We start from the raw sequence: 19,080 nt of genomic DNA on the forward strand, positions 1-19,080 counted from the left end.
TCTTCACTTTTCTTTGATATGACCTCTGGTGAATCATCTTTCTCTTGTTCTTTTTCAACATGCTCATCTACATCAACGGGTACCTGCAAAACAGAAGGAGACAAAGGAACTTCCGGGGACTTAGGGGTCTCCGGGTTAATAGTTAAACCACTTCTAGTAGTTATAGCATTTACATGCTCATTTCTTGTTTGATTGTTGTTGGGATTCACTTGAGTATTTGAGGGGAGAGCACCCGGCGGCCTCTCTGCTAATAACTGTGACATCCTTCCAACATCTCTTTCTAAATTCTGAATAGTAGCTTGTTGATTTCGAATTTGCTGAGTTTGAAGTTCCGCATTTTACTCGTGTTTAACCATAAAATCTCTCAAAAGATCTTCTAAACCGGATTTCTTCTCGGGTTGTGGTTGTACATGTGCTTGTGGTTGTGGTTGTGGTTGATTGTGTTGGAAATTATTTTGGTAATTTCGTAGAGGTTGATTACGGTTGTTTAGGTGATTGTAACCCGGTGGAGCATTTCTTTGATTTTGATTTGGGAAATTTCGGTTATTTTGGTAACCTGAATTTCCTCCGTGGTAATTATTGTTTGAACCTGAAGGTCCTCCTATTTGATAACTGTTGATAGGAGGATATTTCTGGTTCATTACTTCAACCGCCGGAAAGTCGTCAAAATTCATTTCACTTTTACGCAAGTAACCTAAAAAAATTTCTTGCTCTTCCATTGTCATTTGATCACAATCTCTAGTAAGATGGGGACCTTGGCATAATTCACACCCTACCTTGATAGCATGCATTTCTTTTGTCATCTTCTCAATTTGCCTTCCTTGATTTGCCAATTGAACTTTTAAAGCAGCGATTTCATCATTGCTTTCAATACTAGCAACCGTGGTTGATCTAGAGAACTCCATCTCTTGATGCCAATTATGAGAATGTGCTGTTATATCGGTAATAATTGTGTGAGCTTCTTTGGGCTTTTTTTCATGATTGATCCTCCTGCTGCAACATCAATATCCTTTCGAGTAGCCACATTGACTCATTTATAGAATATTTGGACCTTTTGGAATGTATTCAACCCGTGTTGAGGACATACCTTAAGCATTTTATTGAATCAGGTCCAAGCTTCATAAAGAGTCTCATTAGGCTTTTGCTTGAAGTGATTTATATCACTTTGCAACTTTGCTGCTTTTGAAGCAGGGAAGAACTCTGACAAAAACTTGTCCATCATATCATTCCAATCTTCGATATAACCTTCTGGTAATGAGTCTGGCCAATCTCTTGCATCATCCTTTAATGACCATGGAAAGATTTTTAAACATGCGATATCGTCAGTGACATCCTTGATCTTGAATAGCTTGCAAATGCTTACAAACTTACGAAGATGCTCGTTAGCATCCTCATTTGGAGCTCCACCGAATTGGCATGTATTAGTCACCATGTGGAGAAATTGACCCTTTATTTCAAAGCCGTCAGTCATCTTAGGTTGAATAATTGTGTGGCCTTGACCTGTTCTTGTTGCCTTCATTAATGCATCCATCTTTTGATTTGTAGCAGCCATCTCTTCCTCCTCTTTAATAACCGGCTCTATGATTGGTTGAATAACTGGTTCAGAGTTAGAATTTAATGAAAGTGATTCTAAACCCTGAGCAAGAGACTCTACTTCTTGAGCTCTTAGGCGTTCGTGAAGTTCTCTTTCAGGTTCAGGATATGAAGGAATTAAATTAGAGTTGGAAGAACGTAGATTCATGCATCAATACCTATCCTGCAATCACAACACCACAAACAAACCAATTGCAAAAACACAAGCTTACAGTAAAAAGTAACTTTTATAGGAATTGAATTCCTACAAAAAGATCGAATAATTCAAAGTTTATTAAAATCTTTTAACAAAACCGCTCCCCGGCAGCGGCGCCAAAAAGTTGATGTGTCAAGACGTAACCTTTAAAATGTAGACAATATGCTCAATAATTAACACATAATACAGGCAACTAAACCCGATCATGCAGTAACTAGCAAGTAAATTGACCAGTTCGAACCACAGGGAGAAGTTTGTTTTAAGGACTTTATAATGATTAATTATTCTAAAGGGGGGTTTGTGTTTGAAGTTGGAATTCGTTTAATACTACAATAATCAAGATATAGTAAATAACATGAATGAGAATGTGGTGTTTACTTCTATGCTTGATAAATGACAGGGATTGTTCTTTTGTAATTAAAACAGTTATTTCATAGTTATAAGTAATTAGTTTATATCAATTTCACAATATCTATAAACTTAAGAGCTATGTTTAATCAACAAGATTCTTTCGTGGTTGAATTCACATAAAACCTAGTTTACTAAGATCACTCTAAGTAAATTACATGATTGTATATCCTAGATATCATTCAATTAACATCCTATACTCACATATAGGTGGCTAAATCACTAAGTATTGAAGTATAAGCTATGGCCTTTGATAAACTCACATAAACCAAGTCATAACTTACATAATTGAACTAGGATACAAGGATGGTTACAACAATGGATCTTTTGAAAGAACATGGTGATTTAGATTGATTAACTAACTAGACCCAACCCGGTTAAACTCACGTGAACCCTAAATTACAACAATCACTTGAGGTAATTTCATAACTATGTTGCTTTGGAACTTATTCAATTACCGAATTAAACACATAATAAAATCACTTAAGCTTATGCATCTAATCGTCTAGATTGCTAGGTGTATTGAAGTATAGATTGTTTTTCTAGTTAACTCACATTAATAGGTTTGCAATCTATATAATTGAAGTAATGAACTAAGCAAGCATAACAATGGTTCTTATGGTTGAACTAGATTAATAAATCAATCAAAACATACTTGTAACTATTATAACATTAAAATATAGAACAATCCCAAGCCATAAATCTTACATTGAAGTAAACACACAAGGCTTTTAGCCAAACATAATCATAATAGAACTAATGGAACAGTTAATACAAGTTGAATTCATGTTTAAAAGATATAGAACGATAATACCCATTGCGATGAATAATCCTAGCTTAATCTTGATGTTGAAAGAATGGAGATTGACTTGTAGCTTTCCTTGAGCCTTGAAAAGCGTATTGAAACTGAGGGAGAATGTAATAGTGAAGGTGTCTGAAAGAATGAATCAAAGGCTCTCTTAAATAGGCTCAAAAGTTAGGTAAACTGGCCAGAAATTGTTCAGATGCGCCGCATCTCCATAGGATGCGCCGCATTCCTTTAAAGTTTGTTGAATCCAGCTAGATTTGGCACTCAGAACTGTCGGCAGGAAGGGAGATGCACCGCATCTCCTACCAGATGCGCCGCATCTGGTCATCTAAATGCGTCTTATCGCTTAAAAACATCGTATCTGAAACCTTCGGCAAAAACACGCATACAGATGCGCCTCATCCCTTTTGGGATGCGCCGCATCTCAGTCTGGAAGTGTATTTTTGGGCTGTTTTCGTTATCGGACTTCATTTTAAGCATCGTTTTCGCTGTTGGTCTTCATTTATTCAATCACAATGGACTTTTACAAATATACATGAATTACAATACATACGTACAACAATTACATACAAATTGATATTAAATTGGATCGGAATACAGACAATAAACATGTATGATTTATGCGTTATCAGTAACTCATTGTTAATATACTTAATGAGATAATTGCTTATCATAATCTCATGTTATATATATATATATATATATATATATATATATATATATATATATATATATATATATATATATATATATATATATATATATATATATATATATATATATATATATATCATGTAGTTTTTACAAATTTTTAACGTTCTTGAATCGCTGGTCAACTTGGGTGGTCAATTGTTTATATGAAACTTATTTTAATTAATCAAGTCTTAACAAGTTCGATTGCTTAACATGTTGGAAACATTTAATCATGTAGATATTAATTTCATTTAATATATAATCATGGAAAAGTTCGGGTCACTACACATGAGTTCCATGCAGAAACTAAATAAGTGTTATTTGTTTTTTTTTATGTTCACAAAAGCATGAAAGCGTTAATTTATGTGAAATTTGAAGTCCAAACTAAATATTTATACTTCCCCATAGCATCATAGCTAAATGTTAAGGTTTTCAAATGCTAAACAATTCAATTTTCTATAATTGAAATTAAAAAATCCCCATATTTTTTAAAATGTTATCATTAAGTTGAAATCGTTTTTAAATTTGATTTTAAATTTATTTGAATTCAAAATATTAAAAAAATGAAAGCTAAGTATTTGATTTGGTTTCGAGTTTAGTCCATCCGAAAATCGTATTTCAAAGTGGTTTTGATTTTAACTGATTTGAATTTTGTTCAGTATTCAGATTAAACGTTATCAAATCAAATATTGTACAGCCCTACATCTCAATAAAATATTAATTCCATCATACAGTAAAACCTCTATAATTTAATACTCGATAAATTAATAACCTCGATAAAATTAATAATATGTTCGGTCTCGAATTGGGACCAGTACAAAATTGGACCCCAATCGATAAAATAATAAGATAATAATTTTTTTAAAATTTCAATGTAAATATATTGATTCAAACGAAACTATAAATTAATAATTACTAAAATTTTCTAAATTCTAGGATTCTCTAGTAAAAAAGGAATCTATAGTCACTTGTTTTATTGTGAACTTTAAATCTATATTGAGTTCATCTTTAAATCTCCTCACTACACTTAAGAGTTGAGTCATTGTATTCTCGAATCCGTGAATGTATATGCACATAGGAATTTTGAGAATCCTTGTTTATATTTTATTCAAATAGGTAAAGCGAACACACATGATAATTTTGAAGGTCCTCGATGCATTAATTTGAGAGTTGCTCATAAATATAAACCAAACTTTTAAATTAATAATTTATTAATTTATCGATATAATAATATCTCATTAAATTAATAAAATATCTCAGTCCCAACATTATTAATTTATAGAGGTTTCACTGTATTATAATTTTTCCAGGTTAAAATGTTTTTAATATTATGTACAAAACTAAGATAGTTGCTGATTTTTGCAACGAAATATTAAGAATAGAAAAAGAAATATTTTATAGTCTTGAAGAGGTAAAAAGAATCAGTAATTATATAAAAAAAAATGCTAAACGTAGCCATATTTACGTTTATATTCAAAAAACAACTAAAATTGCATAGGCGTCAAGATGTATTAATTATATTTATTTTAGTTGCCCATTTTCTCTCTTTTCCTTTAATTACCTACCTTAACTGCTTTGACTCTCTTAACGCCGAGCTAAGTGATTTCATATGTCCAACTTCAAAATACCAAAAGGAGGAGGAGCCCATTTGATCCATTTTCCCATGTGTTTTTTTGGGACCAAGCTAACTGACGATTACAAGTGAATAGAGTGGAATCTACTATTGAATAAATCTACTTGCTTAACCCGGTCTTTCAATTAATAAAGATGGCATAGTAGAAAATTTCAGACCGACTATTATCACGTTTGAGATCTAGTCAAGAGAGTTCCACAAATCACTACGGTTAAATTTCAAACTATATTAAGTTAGTTTAGATATAAACTATAAATATTATTTTTAGTATTGAATTTTAGTATTTAACTAGTGAAATGACCCGTAGAATCACGGGTTTGTTTAAACGAAACAGTTTAATGATATATTTTAGGTATTAAGTTAACATAAATGTTAAAGTCATTTAGTTTAATACCACAGGTTTGTTTAAGCGAAACAGTTTAATGATATGTTTTAGGTATTAAGTGAACGTAAATGCTAAAGTCATTTAGTTTAATGACCCGTGGAACCACAAATTCCGACTAAGAAACTCGTCAGCTGAACATTTCATCAAACACCTAAAATGCATATTAAACAATCCACATCCAATCATAAATCATAAGAGATAATATTGGTTGTCTTTTTATTTTAAAAGTGTAAATTAAAATATAAATTTAAATTTGATTTCCTTCTGCCTAACTTTTATAACTCAGTTCAAAATAATTAATTAAAATAATTTAAAATAATTTAATTTTAATAATCAAAATAATTATTAATAAGATTTAATAATAATAATTAATTAATAAGATTTAATTTTAATTCAAAATTATTTAGATTAATGACATCACCCACCGTACTTAAATTTTTTTCCTTTTTCTTTTTATTTTTTCTTAACAAAGGAATAGCCTAATAATAATGACATCATCAATATAGAATTTTAATATTAACTATAGATTTCGATATTATTGTTTATTTAAGGTAACTCTAATTTGTAAATATTATAAATAAATTAAATTATATTATATAATTGAATTATATACATATACAATACGATTCTTAAATATGGCATTGGCATTCTTCATATAATTCTTCATAAAATTAAACTAAACATAATTATTATAATAAGGAAAAAATACTAAAAAAATATTTTCTATGTTGTTCTTCACGCAATCACTTAAAAAATTTCTCTTTTATTCATCTTTCGGCTTCCTTCCTTCTAATCGTATTCTTTGACACGCAGTTTTATTAGACCTTATTATTATATTACAATTTCTCCATCAATTTGGGGTTTCCATCAACTAGGGTTTTAAGTGCAAATTTTGTTGATTATATAATCATTCTAAAAAATAGGGTGAAACGGTGGTTGTTTGCCTTCTGGGTTTCTTACAGGTAAACTAACTTCAAGTGCTTTAAAGTTTTGATTTTTATGATTTCCAAGATTCTTGTAGATATCATTGTACTTATTTGATGTTACCCAGATGAAATTTTATTTAAGTTTTTGCTGTAGGGTTAATTTTTTACAGCTGATTTCATTCCAATTTTAATTTAAGATTATGTAACTGTTATAAAGATGCAAACTTCACATATCACATGTCACATATCCATATATATAATTACTTTTTAGTTGTTTTAATCGATATCTGATAGGTGGTGTTGATTTTGCTTAAGCTTGAAGTTGATACATTTGATATTTAATTTAATTGCATACACTTGATTAAATTGGTTTGTGGTGTTATACTATCTGCACTTTATTTGTATTGAAGATATAAATTTATTGGATATGTTATATGTGTTGGTCTTGTAGTGATTTTTCCACTTCTTTAATACCAAAAGTTAAATGTTCAAATGCCGTTAAAGAACTCATGGGCGCCATGATGAGAGAATGGCGGTTGGTTTTATATCTCGATTTAGTACCACCGCAAAATATAAATGGTAAAGGAATGTATATAGGATATTTTATGTGAATTATTGTAAGTTTTTATTACTTGGTTCTGGGGAAGCAGGATGGACACATATTTATTCGAACTTAGTAGAATTCTAGAAGTAAATTATAGATATGTAGCGACTGTAAACATTTTGATAATGCTATTCTACGTTGATTGCTTTATTTCTAAGGAGGTGTTGGCTTCAAATTTTTTGACTGATGAATTGCTAGATAGCATTAAAATCACTTAGGAGTTGGGAAATTGTTTGTGTATCCTGCTTGTGAAATCGTATTATGTCTTTGTCATATTGTATATGTCTGTTTACTGTGTTACTTTCGGATATCTATACACATTTAGCGAAATTTAGGAAAATTGATCAATAATTTTCTTGAAAAGAATGGACGATAGAAGTTGAATAGAGATATTTCGTTTGCAAACTATACATGTTATTTATTCGTCATAAACTGGTTATTAATTTGATTTTGTAGTTTTTAGGGCCAAATCGCCAAAGTAACTCTATATTGAGGAATAGGTAAAGATCTGCTTTAGGATAATCAAATATTGGGATAAAATTAAAAATACAGTTACTTAATTATCTTTACGTGTAAGCATTCGAACTTGAAAATCTCTTTGGAAAAGGTTCCTAAAGACATTACTTTTTAAACATACACATTCAAACGTTTGTTTCGATATAGTTTTATCTTTTTATGTAATTTCTGTTTTGTTATTCTCATATAATAATTTTTTTGACCACTTTTCAGGATTTTCATCGTCTTTGGGGGATGGATGACCTGTTCCTGCATGTTTATAAGCTTATATAAATGATGTTTGGTGGGCAAAAAGGCGTCAAAGCTATCCACCATTTAAAACAAAAATTGCTTGGTGAATCGTCTTTTTTAACATCAATTAATGAAGTTCCTCCCGAAATTGAATTGTCTAATTACCAAAGTGCCCCTAGTCCAGGTAGTGAAAGCCCGTCAGGTCTTCTTAACGGTGAATTCTTGAAAGTTGAACCAATTGCTGATTTAGATTTGTTCTTTGAGAGACTATATAGCTACTATTGTGAAAAAGGTCTATGGTGCATTATTATTAAGTGGATTGTTGAACTTTTGAGCCTTGCTTTTATTATATGTTTCTCGGGTTTTTTCTTTTTATATGTTGATTGGAATGGTCTTCGAATGGCAAAATGTGGTATGGATGCAGTTGAATCAGGGATTAAACCGTGCGATCTTGCTAAGGAGGCTCTTTACGAACATCCTTTGACCCCATTAACGACTTTTAAACTCGTGATTCTCGGTTATTTAGGAATCACATTTGTTTATTGGATCTTTTGCTTTCTAAGGTTCTTTGTACAGTTGAAGGATACACTAGACATACGCCAATTCTACAAAAACAGGTATTGATTAATTTGCAACCGAGTTTAGGGGGTGTTAGATTATGTGTTTTAAAGGTAGAGATGGTAAAAAGAGCGGGTTGGGTAACATGTCAAAAATGTCATTTTTCAATTCCGATCTTAATGATCGTGTCAGAGTTGTGCCAATGTAGATCGTAGATGATTCAAAAAGCTATATCCAACATGATAATATTTGTTTTCTTCATAATGAAGGGTTTTAGGAGGATTTTCTCATTTGAAAGCACTTTGGGTGACTTTGAACTGTTTGACCCATTCGGCTCGTCGTCATAATAGCTAAGCTTTATAAGTACGCCTAATTAGATATAACACAACCCAAATTGACCATATTTGGTGTTTGGCTAACTTACCCAAAAGCGATTCTCTGATGAAGCCAAAATAATAAGTTTTTAGTGTTTGGCTAACTTACATCTGATTTGATGATTTAATTAATCCCTTGAATAGTTGTACTTTTCCAAACAAACAAAATCACATCCAAATGCACCACGTTTTATATAGTCATTATTATCTGATTCTTTTTATTCTACATTAGACAACCACTTTAAAATGCATATTTAAACACTGCATTTGATGAACTATTAGAGGTTTCTTATGTTGATCTTTCAAATAATTTATTCTTTATTTTTTGTTGTTGTTGCTGCTAGCCTTGGTGTAACCGACAATGAAATGCAAACGATGCCATGGGCATTGATTCTTGAAAAGGTTGTTTCAATTCAAGAATCACAACAGTTATGCGTAATCAAGGATCTTTCTGCTCATGATATCGTAATGCGATTGATGAGGAAGGAAAATTACTTGATTGGAATGTTGAACAAAGGTGTACTAGCTTTCCCAATCTTTTCGTGGGTTCCCGGTGCGGGTCCCACTGTCAAGAAAGGTCCAAATGGTACACGTTATTGCCTTATGCTAACCAAGACCCTTGAATGGACTTTAAATTGGTGCATATTGCACAGCATGTTCGATAGGTTTGCTCTCTCTCTCTCTCTCTCTCTCTCTAAGTAATTAAGAATCTTGATCATATGGGTAACTCCATATAAAGGTGGTGATTTTGACTCATATCCCATTTACTTGTAACTGGGTTGGTTTGGATACTATTTTCTTATTAAGTGGTTCAAACAACTAAAATATGAAAGTTCAGCTACAATTAACAGGGTAAAAGTCACTCGAAGTGTATTTCTTATAGAAATGCATACAATCTACTAAGTCGGTTTACTCAAAAAGCTATATTATTGCTGTAGTAATATGCTTTTGTACAACGTACTATTTATCAAAAAAAATCTAAGTTAGATTATTATTGCTACAATCATAGGAGTATAACACAAGTTATTTGTCAACCCAAGCCGACCCATCATGAAACCTTACTAAAGTTACCCATTTTGAAGGGTTGCGTAACCTTACTAAAGTTACCCATCCCTATAGCAGGCCTTTTTCACTTTGATCTGTTTGATTTAACTTTTCAGAGGGGCACCGAGTGTATAATATTATTTACTAAAACTTTATAAAATTTTCTGCAGAAACTTTTGTATTAGAAAGGACTTTATCAGTGATCGCGATACATTAAAGAAGAGATTGATGGTAGTTGGGATTGCAATGCTTCTCCTGTCTCCGTTTTTAGTTGTTTTTATGCTCGTGTATCTCTTTTTAAGACATGCGGAACAGTTCTACAATCATCCAAGTACAGCTTCGTCTCGAAGATGGTCTAACCTTTCAAAGTGGATATTCCGTGAATTTAATGAGGTATTTATCTCCATCTATTTCGTTTATTGTAACAATATGGTTGGGGTGGGGTGGGGTGGGTTGGGTTGGGTTATGTACAGTGTTGTAAGTGGCGGCCGACTAGTCGATTTGGTGACTAACCCGTCCTGTTTCACCCAAAAACGTCTAATAAGTCGGTCAACACTAAAAAATAGGGTCAAAGTCAAGGTTGGCTTCCGAGTTCCGACCCATATCGATTAGCTAATTATTTGATTTTGCTCATTTGACTCAATTAGGATAAAACACAACGTGACTGGCCCACACATATGTAAATGAAGGAATTACATCTTTTCTATGTTAACTTCTATTTTATGTCTTAAATTTTGCATCCGTTAGGTTGATCATTTGTTCAAGCACCGAATCAACAGCAGTGTTACACATGCTTCGGATTATTTAAAGCAATTTCCATCTCCAATTTTATCAATAATTGCAAAGTTTGTATCTTTTGTTTCTGGCGGCTTTGCTGCAATCTTGATCATCATCGCGTTTCTTGAAGAATCTTTACTTGAAGGCCACGTAACGTTTTTTTACATGTTATCAATGTATTATATCCTAAAGTCAAATCGACCCGTTTTGAGTAGTCTTTTTCTTACGATTGCAGATTTTTGGGCGTAATTTGTTTTGGTATGGAGCTGTCTTCGGAGCAATAACAGCCATCAGCCGAGCAGCTGTGTCAGACGAGCTTTTAGTACTTGATCCACACGGCACTATGTCACTTGTTGTGCAACACACTCATTATATGCCTAAAAGATGGCGAGGTAAAGAAAACACCGAGTTCGTTCGAGTGGAGTTCGAAACTCTTTTTCAGGTACCTTCCTTGTTAGTTTTCAATAAAATGATTTAAGAAGTTTTTGTATAAAGGTTAATTTCGTAAATAAATTTAACTCGTATTCTTATTCAAGGTTGCAGAGCTCGGTATTACTCGACGAGTACTCAGTTTTTGCATCTCGGGGAGTACTCGGTCAAACTTTGTCTAACCTTGGCTAAAACTCCAGATTACTTGGAAAATGGTCAAAACTCGGTCAAAGTCAAACTTAGTCAACATCTAAGCATTCTCCAAGTTGCCGAGTACTACCTAAAAAGACCGAGTACTCCCCGAGTAGCGATTTTTGCAACCTTGTTATTATTAGCCAACTTTTATAGTTTTCTCCAGTCGTTAATGATAAAACATAATCAGGTCAACTTATTTATAAGTTAATGGGTCGAAACCACCTCCATCTTTAGACACACTTTTATCTATTTCTGTTAGCATGATGCGACGTGGCTAAATATTTTTTTTTATGTAGTATACCGGAAAGATGTTGCTGGAGGAGATGGCCTCGATTTTCCTCACTCCGTTCTTGCTTATCTTCGTAGTACCAAAGGTAACATTAATGCATCCTTATAGTTAACATCCCAAATTAACTAGTGATATTTTTTTAAAAGCCTAAAATGCCGTTTAAAGACAATGAGAGAATCTCGTTAACCCATGTCAAATAGCACTGTCATATTAGAATGTTGATAATGATAATAGTTGATGGATTTCCATACTTTTACGGGATCAAAATTTTTACGTTAGTTTTTAAATGTAATTAGAAGTTGGTCAATGTTGCAGCGGGTTGATGATATTTTGCAGTTCATTTTGGACTTCACTGTTGATGTTGAAGGTGTTGGTCATGTATGCAGGTTCGTATGCACCGTGATTTTCATATATTTATGTAACATACTTTTTATCTATCCAATAAACATAAACCGTATTTATTTGTGCGCAGTTCAAGTCTATTTGACTTCCAAAAACATGGTAATAGCAAATACGCATCGCCACATGACTCCTCACACACTTATCGAAGTTCCCAAGGGAAAATGGAGAAATCGTTCTTAAGGTATTTTTCGAACTCCAAATTATTCCAATATTTGTTTTATTCCGTAAAAATTCCAACTTTACCCTTTGTGGTTCGTGGGGTCATTTATTTTACGATGTTATGCAGCTTTCAAAGTAGCTACCCTTCATGGGAACCGAGCGCAGAAGGAAAACAATTCCTTGCAACACTCAAAACATTCAAGGAGCAAAAGTTTCAAGAACAGGGTATAAGACCGGGCTACGTAAGCCCAAACCGAATGCCACATTGGGCTCCAACCTTACCAGGTCAAGGTGACCAAAACAGTTACTTTTCTAGGGACACGGGCCCACACATTTCAAGAACCAGTTATCCACTAGATTGTATGTGGTTTATCGATCCTATTCACAAAAACCACCCGTACATACTCGACTGGTACTACATATCTTATCATTATCATCGTACACAAGTCGTCAGTCCACAAGACATCGAATCAGTCCCGGTTGATATCGAGGACAGTGTGGCAAACGTGTGGGACCCGCCCAATTTAGGTCGGGACCTGGTCGTCCAGTATGACGAGAACTGGGGGAGCTTCTTTGATGACCGAGCAGGGAGCAGTCTAGAAGCTTCTACCTCTGCTCCACTATTACGTGGAAGTGTTCTACAACATCATGACTCGGTACCTGTGGGCCAGACGGGTAGAAGCCACTGGTGGGCCCGGGATGGCCGAACTCAAGGGGTGGGACCGGGACCTCAAACGAGCTTTCTGGAACCACCAAGCTTTAATCGGGATGATTACGATGACTACCATGATAATATATCAGACCGAAGTTTTGAACGTAGTCAAGTGTTTGACTCGCGGCCTTCAAATCGGCTATCCACAACGTTTTACATGGATGATGTCGTAGGAGGTGAAAAATTTAATCTTCTTTTTGATGATATTTACGAACAACGTTCTCAAAGCCCGTCAAGAGATTATGATCATATGTATGAACGACGTTCTGAAAGCCCGCCGAGAGACGGTGTGTAGGAGTTCTTTGTGTATTTGATGTGAAGAAACTCTTTGAACATTCTTTAATTGTATTTGTATATTAGTTGATGATTAGGAAATTATAAGTCAGAAAACTTTGTTTAAAAGCTATATACTATAGCACCCATGATTCCTTAAAAGTTAGTTATTCTGTTAGACTTGGCGGTCTACGTGCCGAATCGGTACCAGTATAAAGTCATAGATATTGCATACACTCATGACTCAGTACTCGACTGAAGACAATAAGCAAATGAACAAGCGGATGCTAACATGCATAAACTAAATGCATAATCTACACTAAAAGATATGTTGCTGAGGGAACAACATATAATTGAAAAACTTTTGGCCATGTATACTTTATTCCTGATTTTCTTAATATTTTTCTTAATATCCATTGAAAACTTTTGGCTTTGATTTCAGTAAGAGCCATCGGACTATTTTAAAATTTATTCTTAAACACCTATTGATTTCGGTTTTTTAGAATTGAATATTGGCACATTCATTTCACCTTTTGCCAAACGGTTTGGCCCGTATCCGAGAAAACTTTACTTGAAATCCCACGAGAAGCTTCTTGAACACGTACGTTTGAACTTTGAATCATTACCCAAGTCCCACCATTTGAAGAGATGAACCCAAACTTCCCAAGCGTGTTTGCAAAGAACTAGAGCGTGATCAAACATCTTCACGTCATCATTACAAAGCGAGAAACTAACGGAATGTAAGTCAATGCGACACTTATAACTGGTAACCGATGCAATCTTGCGTTCCACACGAAAATTCTACCCTTCCAGAGACAAGATTATTAGGATATGTTATTAGTGTATCGACTACTTAGTCCTCTTCACAGCTAACTATCCACATATTATGGGAAGTCAAACTAGGATTACCTGTTCCCTTGTATATCTCTCTGTACTTGTTTATTGTGTTAGTCTTGTTGTACATGTACTCTGTATATATAGTGGTGTATTTCATAATGAAAGATTAAGCTTCTTGAGCAATCAATTCAATATCTTATATGGTATCAAGAGCCACATAAAGCTTAAAAGTGCTATTCTTTTTCGATCCTTTATTCAATCATCATCTTCTCTCTATCAATCATCACCAATACCATGGCATCTTCAAGCACAGAAATTGTTCAATTGCAAGCACCTACCCATTTACCCACAAAATTAACCCACATGAATTTTGTTGTATGGAGGCGTCAACTCATTTCTGCCCTAATTGGGTATGACCTTCTCGGTTTCATCGACGGAACTACTACGGCACCCCCAAAAACCATCGACAACAAACCTAATCCCGATTACTCACGATGGTATCATCAAGATCAAGTCCTTATCAATGCCATGTTGGGCAGTTTAACTCCCACCATTCAAACACATATCGCTTCAGTTAACACGTCTAAAGAGGCATGGGATCGATTATCTGTCCTCTATGCCAACAAATCTCGTACTCGAATTCTCTCTCTCAAACAACGTTTAATTGAAAATACGGCAGAAGACAAAACTATCTCTGCCTATCTACAAGAAATGAGAAGTATAACAGACGAGCTTGCTCTTGCGGACTCTCCAGTCGATACACTGATTCCCGATGGCACCATTCAAAAATACAAAGCTCGTCTTGTTGCAAAGGGATTTCATCAACGTTCGGGTATTGACTACACATAAACGTTTAGTCCGGTTATTAAACCGGTTACCATCCGTGTTATTCTATGACTTGCTCTGTCTTACAATTGGCCTATACGACAAATCGACATCAATAATGCCTTCTTGAATGGTACACTTCATGAAGATGTCTACATGTCGCAACCTCAAGGCTTTGCTCATCCAGAATATCCAAATCATATTTGCAAACTAAAAAAAGGCCATCTATGGTCTCAAGCAGGCGCCTCGGGCGTGGTACAATGAGCTACGAACGTTCCTACTTTCTCTTGGTTTTGTCACATCTATAGCAGATAACTCGTTGTTTACTTACAAAGACAAAGAAACTACTATTTTCTTTCTTGTGTACGTGGACGATATTCTAATTACCGAAAACAACACAGTGCGAATTAATCAGTGTATTCAGAAGCTCCATGATCGCTTTGCACTTAAAGATTTGGGTTCGCTTCACCACTTTCTCGGCGCCGAGGTAATATCTACTAATCAAGGTCTTTTTCTGTCACAGTACAAACACATCAGAGACATCCTTGAATCTCAAGATATGGATGGGGCTAAAGAAGTTACAACGCCCATGAGTTCGAATGAAGTTCTCACTCTGAATGAATTGGAGGATGAAAGTGATCCAACTGATTTTCGGAGAGTTGTGGGGCAACTTCAATATTTATCCTTGACTCGTCCATATATCTCCTACGGAACGAATAAGCTGTCTCAATTTATGCATAGACCAACTGCGACACATTGGCAATCACTAAAATGACTACTACGCTATTTAAAGGGAACCATATACTTTGGACAATTTCTCAAGCGAGGTCAGCCTCTTCAGCTTAATGCTTTCAGTGACACTGATTGGGCGGAAAACAGTCCTATGGTCGCTCTACTACCGGATACGTCATATATCTCGGGGGCAATATCATATCATGGAAATAGTCGCGACAAAAATCTGTCTCACGCTCCTCAACAGAAGCCGAGTACAAAGCAATTGCCAACACAACGGCTGAGATCCTTTGGCTTCGAAATCTTCTAACTGAATTGGGCATTCAATTCACGAGTGCACCTACACTATTCTGTGACAATGTTGGGGCTACCTATCTTTGTGCAAATCCAGTTTTTCATAGTCGTATGAAGCATATTGCTCTAGACTATCACTTTGTTCGGGAGCATATCTAAGGTGGGACTCTCAAAGTTCAACATATTAGCAACAAGGACCAACTCGCGGATACCCTTATCAAAGCTTTATCTCGTCAGCCATTTGTTTAGTTTCGCTCCAAGATTGGAGTTACCAATGGAACGTCCATCTTGCGGGGGCGTATTAGTGTATCGACTACTTAGTCCTCTTCACAGCTAACTATCCACATATTATGGGAAGTCAAACTAGGATTACCTGTTCCCTTGTATATCTCTCTGTACTTGTTTATTGTGCTAGTCTTGTTGTACATGTACTCTGTATATATAGTGGCGTATTTCATAATGAAAGATTAAGCTTCTTGAGCAATCAATTCAATATCTTATATATGTCTCTTGAATAGCAGCTGCAAGGAGGATATTGTTCGTTATTTACTATACATTCAGAGAGTAAAACGTCGTTTTGTTACGTGGCGGCACATGTGTGATGCTGAAGCAACCTAGACCCATAGGAAATCCTAACCCAACTGTTGGTTGAATGTTGGTTAATGAACTAAACGACAAACTTAAATATGATGATTAACCAAAGAATATGTTTTGATGATGACACATATATATGCATAAGTGATGACTGACATCTTAACATACTACACGCAAGGTCACTAATCCATAGTTTATCTTGCAAACGACCAAGTCAAACATAGCTTAAAGAATGAAATTAAAAGATCAGCTAAATACACGGTCAATGTACGGTCGACCGCACAGCCAGCCGCGGAACCCCAAACTGAATTGCAACGCAGTTTTATGAAAACAAGTTGCACGGTCGCCACCACGGTCAACCGCAGTGCGACCGCAGTTTCCTCTGTTACAAATTTTGACCAAATAAAGTTTGACTAGTTCCCGACATCTATAATTCATGGAACCTTTCTCAACATGCTTAGAATAGATGCCTTCTCCATACTCAATTGAGTTTTGGTTATAAAAACACTAATTGTGGTTAATTACGTCTAATGACATCTTAATGACAAATTAACCAAGATTAGGCTTAACACATAATTGTTAAATAATAACTTGTGATCTTAAATTTTATCTAGACATCCTTAGTATGATCATCAAGTACCAACACACTTAAGCCAATGTCACTAGAACAATAATTGTTATTGAAAATGACTTAGTGATTAATTAAGGCTAAATGAAGAACAATGCTCTCAAGTGTAACTAGTAAAGACTTGTAATCCTAAAATACACTTAGATACATTTAGGATGGTCACCAAGTTCCAACTAGAGATTGCTCTTACCATGTGCATGTGTTGGACATTAATGTGTGCTTACACACTAATCATGCAATATGTTAGATTGCAAGTAAGCTTGCTAAAAGCTTAAATTACAAGTTGTGCAAATATCTATGTGATTGATCTTATAGTAACTATCTCTTGCTATGTGTGAGTATTACTTGCTAATTGCTAATATGTCTAATACTCATAAATTTATCAACTTGATTAACATGCTTGCTATGTGCTTACTAGTTAGGATTCAAGTAACTAGTGTACTCCAACAAATTAAGTGTAAAATGGTTCACAATGAAATTATAGTCAATTGTGTATTTGGTCTAAGTAACTAAGTGTGATTGCTTATTCAAGAATGACTTAACTTTGATGTCTCTACATACTTCATGATTATCTTATAAAGACATCATTCAATTAATCTCTACCTAAACTCAAATGGAACATGATTTGTGATTAATTGAAACAAGGAAGTTAATGACATAGTAACTAGTCTTTAGAATTAAACCAAAGGCATTAATGTGACTAACTAAGTCTTGACCAAACTGAGATTTCTTAAAATATCAATCAAGACACTTCTCCAAGAATGTTGGGCTTACCACTAATGGAGTGTTATGTCACTTTCATGCAATAAGACCAAATCTCACACACTTAATGCATATAGTACTTGTATAGGATGTTTGGTTTCTTTTGCAGGTGCTAGAAGGAGTAAAGGTGCCAAAATGTGGTGTTCAAATTTGAGTCAAACGGCTATACAACGGATACTAAATTTGGACTGGAGCACGTACGGTCGACCGTGCAGGCAACCGTGTGTCAACAACTACTTTTTGAATCCCACTATAAAAGGCAAGCATTAAAGAGCATTTGAAGCTGACCCTCTTGCATATTTCAAAGGCTTATTTCCAGAGATCACAAGGGCTCTAACTACTACTCAAATGTGATCAAGCAAAAGAAGATTCTATGATCTTATAGATATAGAATTTGGTTGTTGTAAACTTACTAATCAAAATCATTAATCTTGTGAGTTTACTTAGTGTAATGTATGTCCTGGTATTGTCTTAGGATCATCATTACAAAGTGTATAAGTCTTGTAACTTCAATTAGTAGAAGCATAGGCTAGCTTAGTGATCTACTTCCTTAAAGAGACTTAGGAAGTTGATTAATCTTATTTGGAGATTAGTACTTGTCCAAGGTGAAGACAAGTTGATCTAGGTTGGAGTTGATCTTTCAAAGGGATAGAAAGATTAGGTTTGTTGTCTACCAAAGAAGTTGAAGACTTGTAAATAGAATCTCCACCGGGTTTGGAGAAAAGTGCTTAGTGAAGCAACAAATCCCGATTAGTGTAATCGGGGAGTAGATTAAGGTGGATTAGTTAACATCCACCCGAACTACTATAAATCCTTGTGTCTATGTTCTTTACATTACTTCATTTATCATTTTGAACATATACACTACACACATCAAGTTTGAGTTGAATTGGTTGATCAAAGTTAATCGAATTTGGTGATCAATTGAAAAAGTGTTAAAAACATATTAAGTAACTATTCACCCCCCCTCTAGTTACTTACACCAACGAACGCCTTCTGTCAAGAAACTTAAAACTCAATCAAACATACAACAATCGATCAAATGAATGAAAGCTGAAATGATACTCGTAAACCAAACCGGGTTCATATCCCAAAACAAGACAAAATCCGAATGTGAAGGTTCAGGTAAAGTTGTGTCACAACTTGAATACTCTCAAGCAATTGGAAGTCTAATGTATGATATGATGAGCATCTGACCTCATA

The 19,080-nt window shown here is 34.5% G+C and overlaps 1 protein-coding gene across 1 annotated transcript; it reads left to right on the forward strand.

The window, feature by feature from the left end:
- The first annotated feature begins 6,477 nt into the window (after positions 1-6,477).
- LOC139872198 (autophagy-related protein 9-like) lies at positions 6,478-13,481 on the forward strand. The gene is made up of 10 exons (XM_071860035.1): positions 6,478-6,678; positions 7,976-8,610; positions 9,270-9,590; positions 10,140-10,362; positions 10,717-10,896; positions 10,982-11,188; positions 11,667-11,744; positions 11,975-12,045; positions 12,132-12,242; positions 12,348-13,481. The coding sequence occupies exons 2-10, from the start codon at positions 8,036-8,038 to the stop codon at positions 13,225-13,227; spliced, it is 2,646 nt and encodes an 881-aa protein (XP_071716136.1). The 5' UTR covers positions 6,478-6,678; positions 7,976-8,035; the 3' UTR covers positions 13,228-13,481.
- The last annotated feature ends 5,599 nt before the right edge of the window (positions 13,482-19,080 follow it).

Source organism: Rutidosis leptorrhynchoides, chromosome 10 (assembly GCF_046630445.1).
Source record: "Rutidosis leptorrhynchoides isolate AG116_Rl617_1_P2 chromosome 10, CSIRO_AGI_Rlap_v1, whole genome shotgun sequence".
In the NCBI taxonomy this organism is placed as follows: Eukaryota; Viridiplantae; Streptophyta; class Magnoliopsida; order Asterales; family Asteraceae; genus Rutidosis; species Rutidosis leptorrhynchoides.